A 10,118-nucleotide genomic window follows, 5' to 3' on the forward strand; every position below is an offset into this window, starting at 1 on the left:
GGAGTAATAGATGTGCAGAAGATGAATGTGCAAGTAGAGATACTGGGGTGTAAAGGAGAAACAACAAAAAATAACATGGTGATGAGGTAGTTTGGTGGGCTATTTACAGATGGGCTATGTACAGGTGCAATGATCTGTAAGCTGCTCTGACAGCTGATGCTTAAAGTTAGTGAGAGAGATATGGGTCTCCAGCTTCAGTGATTTTTGCAGTTCGTTGCAGTCATTGGCAGCAGAGAACTGGAAGAAAAGGCAGCCAAAGGAGGAATTGGCTTTGGGGTGACCAGTGAAATATACCTGCAGGAGCGCGTGCTACGGGTGGGTGCTGCTATGGTGACCAGTGAGCTGAGATAAGGTGGGCTTTACCTAGCAAAGACTTATAGATGACCTGGAGCCAGTGGGTCTGGCAACGAAAAATAAGTGAGGGCCAGCCAACGAGAGCATACAGGTTGCAGGGGTGGGTAGTATATGGGGCTTTGGTGACAAAACGGATGGCACCTTGATAGACTGAATCCAATTTGCTGAGTATAGTGTTGGAGGCTATTTTGTAAATGACATCACCGAAGTCAAGGATCGGTAAGATAGTCAGTTTTACGAGGGTATGTTCGGCAGCATGAGTAAAGGATGCTTTGTTGCGAAATAGGAAGCTGATTCTACATTTAATTTTGGATTGGAGATGCTTAATGTGAGTCTGGAAGGAGGTACCTAGGTACCTAGGTATTTGTAGTTGTCTGGTTAGACTGTAAACTCTCCTTCCAGACTCACATTAAGCATCTCCAATCCAAAATTAAATCTAGAATCGGCTTACTATTTCGCAACAAAGCATCCTTTACTCATACAGAACTGTCCAGAGTAGTGATAGTAGACGGGCGGGCAGGAGCGGGCAGCGATCGGTTGAAGAGTATGCATTTAGTTTTACTTGCATTTAAGAGCAGTTGGAGGCTATGGAAGGAGTGTTTTATGGCATTGAAGCTCATCTGGAGGTTAGTTAACAGTGTCCAAAGAAGAGCCAGAAGTATACAAAACAGTGTTGTCTGGGTAGAGGTGGATCAGATAGCCTTTGCTTTCCTAACAGCCTGTGTATATTGGTTCTTAACTTCCCTGAAAAGTTGCATATCGCAGGGGCTATTTGATGCTAATGCAGAACGTCACATGATGTTTTTGTTCTGGTCAAGGGCAGTCAGATCTGGAGTGAACCAAGGGCTATATCTGTTCCTGGTTCTATATTAAGGTATCTTTACTTTTACTCAAGTATGACAATTGGGTACTTTTTCCACCACTGTTCCCTTGTACTCCGGTCCAGGTGGTTGACTGGTTCTGATAGTACCTTAGCCAATGGGAGTCACTGTTTTTCAGCCTCATTAGGCAGGCACTTGGCCCACAGCCTTTTTGCCAGACGGATGATGTTGACATCCTGTCTTCACACCGCTAAAGCTGCGATTAGGTCTTCTCAATGTTACCTTCAGGTTCCAAAGAATATATATCATTTTTTACATGTTGGTCATTTTAGCAGATGCTCCTATCCAGAGCAGCTTACAGTCAGTGAGGGAAGAGGTAAATGATCTGAAATGAATCAGACTTTCGTTACATTATAATGAGGCTTCCCAGTGACACTAAATCAGCCCTGGTCTCAGCCATGGAAACACAAAAGGCAAGATCTTTAGGCCAAGCACCGGTGTAAATATTGCATTGTTGGGTTAAGTGAGTCTCCATTAAAGATTTTAGAATCCTTATTCGCTTTTGGGTGTTTTAAAAATAACAACACAAAAACATCTCAGATCTTTATATCACTCAAGGCTTTTATTATGTATACCATTCTCCCTCTCAATACAATTTGGTGTATGCGGGACACAATAGTCTAGAATACGAAGACTGCAGTGAAACCTCCCATACCCTTGACCATCTTCCATAATGCTGCCAGACAATCCCTTCTCTCTTCCTCCTCTCTCTTTATCACTGTTCTCATGTTGAAGGAGGAATTCCATTTGTCCCATTGTTATCACCCAGGCGGGTGTTAATGTTCCAGGTAGTCAGATGTAATTGTCAGTCTGGCAGGCAGTGCCTGGGTCTTATCAGACCTACTCAGGTGAGGTCATCATCTTCCTCCCTAATGACTCAGGTTAATCAGTAGAATGTGGAAGCATCACTAGCTCAAACACATCACAGCCCAGCCCAGGACAGCCTAGCGCAACCCAGCATAGCCCAGTCCAACAAAGCGCAGCACAGCCCAGTGCAGCCCAGCATAGCCCAGCCCAGGACTGCCTAGCACAGCCCATGACAACATTGGACATTCTAGCACAGCCCAGGAAAGCCTAGCACAGCCTTGGACAGACTTCCAAGCCCCTTGGTACCATAGCAGTTTCCCGACCAGCACTGTAAACTAAACCATACCTCGACATTGGGTTGGTCGCACCCAGTACGCATACACCCACCCACCCCCTCACTCACACCCACCCACCCACAACCACACACTACATAGGTGTTTATTTGGGCAACACAAAGGGGTAGGTCAGGGAAACAGGTGTTCGGTCTGTGTAACACCAGTGCAAGCTGCAACACAAAGTTCAAGGAAACAAAAAAACAGTTACGACTATTGTACATTCACAATGATTGTTTTTGGAATAGATAGAGGTTTTATGCTAGATAAAGGCCTGTTGTTTGAAGTGTCTTGTCATGAGCTTGTCTGTTTAACAAAACTTCCATCAGCCCGGGTTCAAAATCTCACCACTGGACAAAAATACCAATGTATCTGAACCCACTAGCCTGTTTCCCACAGGATGCCTGTTTGCCAACTCTGCCAGTGTGACAACGCCCATAGCAGTGACAAAACTTTTAATTTGTCTCTAATCAATGTTTTATGCATTGCATTCTCTGAATGATTCTGATGTGTTGGAAGTACCGTCCATTCATTTGCTAGGCAAAAGATAGTCATCCATTTCCGGGAAATAATATGTTGATGAGCCTATTACTGTGTTTGTTTATGAGGAGGAGAAAGAGAAACTGTACGTTTCTTACTGAAAGTATACTGTGTTCCTCTATGTGAAGAAGAAAGCGAGAGAGAAACAGTATTATTGGATACAAGTAGGCCTACTTGATAAAAGCATACCGTGTTCGTCTATGTGAAAAAGAGATTGAAACTGCCTGTGGATGTGAACCTCATGTTTCTGACTGAGCCCACAACGATATTTATAGAGAAAACAGGACGTACTGTAAGTGATGGGGAGAAGGAGAGACAGAGTGTATAAATTATATATTAGACGAACCAACATGAATACAATCTAGGTCTGCGAGGATCCGCTGCTTTCTCATCCTTTTATGCTCAATGTTCAGAATTCTCCTCTGGTACAAAAAAAGATCCATACTCCATCGAAAAACAAATCAAAACAGACATAAAAATAAAAAGAACACTGTGATGCAATCATTTGGTTTGTATGGTACCATAGGTCTAATGTAGACTAGCTACATTGTATGTTTGCCTCTCAGAACAAATGCGGTAGTTTTCGAGATAAATGCAGCAGCTATCGGAGCTGTCCAGCTGCTTTTGGTGCTGAATTGAGAAAAGCCCTGAAAGGATTGCAGCAGTACGCTCAATTAGCTCAGTCTGAATCACATTACATCGACTGAGAGTAACCTAATAACTATGGTTAAAAGGGAAATCCTGTCGTGACCGTAAAGCGTTGAAAATTCTTCATGAGACATATCTGTGTAAATTAAGGAATTCACACCAATACATCATAGGCTTATGTTTTGATGTAAAAATACAGTCCACGTTCCTAAAAGCATGATCGCCTAGGTAGCCTATTGATTGTATTTTATATTGATAAAGTATGCTATGTCAACAACATAAACGAACCTTCACTTGGAAAGAAGCAACTCGTGTTGAGGTAATATTCGCTGTCAGACTCCAGGCAGGCAAGATGTCTTAAAATATCTGGAGTTTTGCATAATTTGAATAACATTCGTAAACCACACTATAATTTCGTGTATTCTAGCCCTAGATTATATGCAATGGCATATTTCAATATGAAACTTCCGAGGTATTTATTTGCCCTGTTATGAAGCAGTTCTTTGGAATGATCTATTGAAATATTTTCAATATATCAAGTCTGAGGTAACTTCTCGATGCCAAGTAGTGGAAAAAAGGAAACAATAGTATATACCACATCCCATATAAAGTATGTGTATGTCGTAGGCTACATACATGGTAAATGAACAGAAGATGACGATATCAACATGATTTATGTGCGCGCCAAAGCTATATATTAATGCTGACTGATTACACGCCCCACCACCATACCGCTACACCTCTGAATGAATCAGTCGTCTTGACATGTCTTCTCTGCCTATTTATAAAGAACAAAACAATACACAATGATTCAGGCGCTTTCACGCTTCCCGAGACATGAGTGTTGGAGGCTTGCTTTTAACCCATTTAAACAAATAGCCTAAAACAAAAACTTACACGTATGCGTGGTAAATAAATGCCCATCCTCTTGGTCTCTCCAAAACATTATATAGAAAATTCTGCACTCTTCTGTAGAATGCATTTCTCTTTGGAGGCTTCGGTTTGCCAGAGAGACTGGATCTCTGTTTGCTAAGGATGCTGCCTCGCTTTGTTGCCTCGGCGTCGGCACCTGCTATGAGCAGCGCCCCATCTCTGTTTAAATCCGTACTAGCCTCAGCTTCTAGCCCGACAAAGCCGACTTTTAGCTTTTTCTCCACAGCTGGACCAGGGTAAACCCCGCCTGTACCGGATTTCTTGACCATTCTGGCTAAATACTGTCATGGGAGCTTGGAGTTGGAGATTTTTTTCGCCCTTTACCAGGTAGCAGCATTGCAGTGCTGGGCGTGTAGGATATGATCCATAGAGCGCTCGCCCCTGCATGTGCGCGTGGCTGAGGATACCCTGCTTCTGAGAAGCCAATTGAAATGCAGAAAATAATCTGCAATGAACACAATTTTCCTACTTTAGCGTTTCCGTCCACCTGACAACAGAAAAAAAGGAAAATATCCTACATTTTTATTAGGGCATAAACTAGGGAAAACAACACAATATATAAACAATGTAAACACTGGCCCTCCATTGTATGATTTGCAGTGTGGCCATGGGCTACAAACAAAAAACTAACACTGACTGTGGATAACCTATGCTCATTTGCCAATTGCAGAGATCATTTTGATGGGGCCATTTTGAACATATTTAGTGGCTTTTCAATGTGCACATATTATTTCCTTATGTTTCCTTCACCATCTAAAAAAATCCATAACTGAATGAAACAGGCTATATTCAAGCAATAAGGGCCAGGAGGTGTTGTATACAGTATGGGCAATATACCACAGTGAAGGACTGTTCTTTGCATGACAGGAGGCGGTACACAGCCCTTAGCCATGGTATATTGGTCATATACCACAAACCCCCAAGGTGCCTAATTGCTACCAATTGCTAATTGGTTACTAACGTAATTAGACCAGTAAAACGTTTGTTTTTTTACATACCCATGTATACTTCTGATTTAGCATGTCTTTCAGCCAATCAGCATTTAGAGATCAAACCACCCTGTCTATAATCAAGGATAAAACCTCTCATCACAAGAAATTATTTTGTTTAATTTGCCCGAATCTCCATACTAATGATATAAGCAAATACAACTTTTATATCATAGTGCTTAAATTACAGTCCTAGCCCCATATTCATAAAGTGTCTCAGAGTAGTGCTGATCTAGGATCAGGTCCCATGTTCATGTAATCTTATTCATCGTGATCAAAAAGGCAAATAATTATCCTGGACCAGCATTCTGGATTGCACCTCCGTGTGTATTTGGGAAGTGAAGCTAAAATCTTAATGTGTCTATATACTCAGTATTTTGGAATTAAAATCAAATGTTTCATATGAAGTAACAGTTCAGAATGTCACTTTTTGTTGGAGGGTATTTTCACACATATATGTTTTACCATTTAAGTCCAAAATGATTGGCTCCCTTGGTAAAGATGCGCCAAAAAAGACTGTATACAGTTTATATACATAAAGTAAATAACACACTGAGCTATATTGTATGCTCAAAAACATTAGAAAACATTATTTTATGCTAATAATAGATTTTGTTTAACAAGTAATACTTTTTTTCTATAGAAGAAAGGGGTCAAAATGATTGGCACCTCTGTTTTCAATACCTCACCCTGCAGGGATAATTGCTCTAAGCTAGACTAAGGATATCAAGGATCTGGAAAGATTCTGTATAGAGGAATGTATAGAGGATTTTTTTTTAAATTACTTGTTTAACAATATATCGTTCTCTGAGCATTTGTATAAAATAATATCATTTTCAAATTTTTAGCATACAATATAGCTCAGTGCTTGTATTATTTATTTTAGAGTAATTTTTGCTCATCTTTATCAAGGATGCCAGTCATTTCGGATCTGACTATATCTAGTCCCCCCATTTGAAGAAGTCCTACTTATTTGGACAAATTCACTTACAGTTTATTAATGTAGTCAAAAGTTTAGTATTTGGTCACATATTCCTAGCACGCAATGATTACATCAAACTTGAGTCTAGTGACGAGCTGTCCTGTTTACCCGCTTTTTGGGAAAATAAACGTTAACCACTGTAGATGGTAAAGAAGCATTGAGTAATGGAAGAGAAACGTTGAGTAATGGTAGAGAAATGTTAAGTAATGGTAGGGAAGTGTTAAGTAATGGTAGGGAAATGTTAAGTAATGGTAGAGAAAGGTTGAGTAATGGTAGAGAAATGTTAAGTAATGGTAGGGAAGTGTTAAGTAATGGTAGGGAAATGTTAAGTAATGGTAGAGAAACGTTGAGTAATGGTAGAGAAATGTTAAGTAATGGTAGGGGGGTGTTAAGTAATGGTAGAGAAATGTTAAGTAATGGTAGGGAAGTGTTAAGTAATGGTAGGGAAATGTTAAGTAATGGTAGAGAAAGGTTGAGTAATGGTAGAGAAATGTTAAGTAATGGTAGGGAAGTGTTAAGTAATGGTAGAGAAATGTTAAGTAATGGTAGGGAAGTGTTAAGTAATGGTAGAGAAATGTTAAGTAATGGTAGGGAAGTGTTAAGTAATGGTAGAGAAATGTTAAGTAATGGTAGGGAAGTGTTAAGTAATGGTAGGGAAGCGTTAAGTAATGGCAGAGAAACGTTAAGTATTATTAGAGAAAGGTTGAGTAATGGTAAAGTAATGTTGAGTAATGTTGGAGAAATGAGTAATGGTAGAGAAGGGTTGAGTAATGGTAGATAAGTCCAATAAAGGACAAGTGGAAGAGGAGCTAGAGCTTGACTGATGACTAAATGGCACCCTATTCCCTAAATAGTGCACTAGAATCAGAATCATTTTTGACCTGGAACCATAGGGTGCCATTTGGGATGCAAACCTTTGCCTCCACTCAGGGGGTTGATTGCTTTGAAATTAAGCACAAGGCACTAGAGATGCTGAGAACCGTGTACCTCTAGGAACAATATTAATCTCCTTCACACACTCACTCCAAATCCGTTAGCACTAATACACTGTAGACTGGTGGTTATTGAGGCTAAGAGTAAGTGTCACGCCCTGACCGTAGATTGCTTTGTATGTTTCTATTCTTAGTTTGGTCAGGGTGTGATGTGGCTGGGTATTCTATGTTGTATGTCTAGGTGTTGTGTTTATGTTTAGGCCTGGCATGGTTCCCAATCAGAGGCAGCTGGTTATCCTTGTCTCTGATTGAGAACCATACTTAGGCAGCCTGTTTTTCCACTATGGTTGTGGGTAGTTGTTTTCTGTCTTTGTGTGTTTGCACCAGACAGAACAGTTTCTTTTGTTCCACTTTGTTTTTTTGTTCTAGTGTTCAGTTTCTTTATTAAATCTACCATGAACACGTACCACTCTGCACCTTGGTCCTCTTCACCTTCTTCCACCTACGAATATCGTTACATTAAGCTAGTAGAAGCTATTTATTCATTTCATTTCTTATACAGTCTAATACTATTGGTTGTGGGGGGGTTTAGATCTCCAATAGGCAAAAAAGTCCTCTATTATCATACAGTATCATAGGCTACACAATAAAGAAAAGAGAAAGAAAGAAAGCAAGAGAGTCAACTCACCCTGGCTTTAAAGTTTAAGGTGCTGAGTTTGGTTTTCCTCTGGTAAGGCAGCATTTCCATGACAACCCAGCAGAACAATAAGGCCTCTTCCTCTCTGTGCCTCTTGTCCCTGGCGGCCAGAGTGGCGAGGTGAAGTGAAGCAGCGGTATCCATCTTATGACAAGAGCGAGACACTTCGCCCACACTGTGGTGTCCATCTTGTCAATATAGATTCTATAGACTCACTATCTGCTTTCCGCAGATCACCTTTCTAATACGACTGACAATACCATTCAGACGTGTAAGTAAATCACACACTGAGCCCAGAAAACAGAAAGAAATAAACAACTGAAGTAGGCCTAGACACACAGCCAAGTGAAAAGAGGTGTCTGCTCGTAGATGTACAGTAGGATCTTCATTTGATCACCCTGTTGTTGCTGGAGAACTTTCCTGCAACGTAGGAACTTTAAAACTCAAAGGAAAGGAGGATACCTAGTCAGTTGTACAACTGAATGGATTCAACTGAAATGTGTCTGAATCAGAGAGGTGTGGGGGGCTGCCTTAATCAAAATCCACGTCGTCAACGCCCGGGGAACAATGGGTTAACTGCCTTGCTTAGGGGCAGAACAACATATTTTTTACCTTGTCAGCTCAGGAATTCAATCCAGAAACCTTTTGGTTACTGGCCCAACGCTCCTACCAGCCATTTGCAGTTTTAAAAGGCGTTTGAAGTTTCAGACTTGATTTTCCCTCACGAAAAATGTATAAACCCCTACAAAAATATCCATTAATTATAATCCACATAATTCAACAATTCAAATTTCCTGTTGCTACAGGCTTATTTTCCAGTTGTAGATAACTGGTTCAAGTAAGATCCTATCCTACAGATCTGTAAACTGTAGTCTTTTTTGTAAGAGAACAGTTGTGCTGATTCACTATCCAGTTGACCAGATCACAGGTATGTAGCCTACTCAGCCATCAGAGAATGAATGTCAAGATGATTTTATAGATTTTTAAACATTTTTAGATTGGATACAAAAGCTGGTTGGGGATGGTAACCATGGAAACTGTCTTCAGGTAATGATAGTAAACTAGATTTGATCTTGGAGCTCAGACAGGTCTCGGAAGAATTGCTCAATCATGTATACCGGTACAGTGGGGAGAACAAGTATTTGATAACCTGCAAAATCGGCAGTGTTTCCTACTTACAAAGCATGTAGAGGTCTGTAATTTTAATCATAGCTACACTTCAACTGTGAGAGACGGAATCTACATTTTTTTTCTCCAGAAAATCACATTGTATGATTTTTAAGTCATTAATTAGCATTTTATTGCATGACATAAGTATTTGATACATCAGAAAAGCAGAACTTAATATTTGGTACAGAAACCTTTGTTTGCAATTACAGAGATCATACGTTTCCTGTAGTTCTTGACCAGGTTTGTACACACTGCAGCAGGGATTTTGGCCCCCTCCTCCATACCGACCTTCTCCAGATCCTTCAGGTTTCGGGGCTGTCGCTGGGCAATACGGACTTTCAGCTCCCTCCAAAGATTTTCTATTGGGTTCAGGTCTGGAGACTGGATAGGTCACTCCAGGACCTTGAGATGCTTCTTACGGAGCCACTCCTTAGTTGCCCTGGCTGTGTGTTTTGGGTCGTTGTCATGCTGGAAGACCCAGCCACGACCCATCTTCAATGCTCTTACTGAGGGAAGGTGTCACGTTCTGACCTTAGTTCCTTTGTTTTGTCTTTTGTTTTAGTATGGTCAGGGTGTGAGTTGGATGGGTTGTCTATGTTAGTTTTTCTATGATTTGGGATTGCTGTCTTTGGCCTGATATGGTTCTCAATCAGAGGCAGCTGTCAATCGTTGTCCCAGATTGAGAATCATACTTAGGTAGCCTGGTTTCACTTTTGAGTTGTGGGTGTTTGTTTTCCGTGTCAGTGTTTGGTCCACACGGTACTGTTTCCGTTTAGTTATTTCACATTGTCGTTTATTGTTTTTGTTTCAGTGTTCACGTTTCTTATTAAAAATCAAGATGAACACTTACCAC

General features: G+C 40.7%; 1 protein-coding gene across 1 annotated transcript in view; it reads right to left on the minus strand.

The window, feature by feature from the left end:
• The window catches only part of LOC115143990 (potassium voltage-gated channel subfamily KQT member 2-like), a 71,620-nt gene extending 66,788 nt beyond the window's left edge, over window positions 1-4,832 (minus strand). The window contains exon 1 of the mRNA XM_065004081.1: window positions 4,460-4,832. Within this exon, the coding sequence (XP_064860153.1) occupies window positions 4,460-4,764 (305 nt within the window). The 5' untranslated portion in view covers window positions 4,765-4,832. The remainder of the gene's footprint in view (window positions 1-4,459) is intronic.
• Between the last annotated feature and the right edge of the window lie 5,286 nt (window positions 4,833-10,118).

Source organism: Oncorhynchus nerka, linkage group LG2 (genome assembly GCF_034236695.1).
Source record: "Oncorhynchus nerka isolate Pitt River linkage group LG2, Oner_Uvic_2.0, whole genome shotgun sequence".
Taxonomy (NCBI): domain Eukaryota; kingdom Metazoa; phylum Chordata; class Actinopteri; order Salmoniformes; family Salmonidae; genus Oncorhynchus; species Oncorhynchus nerka.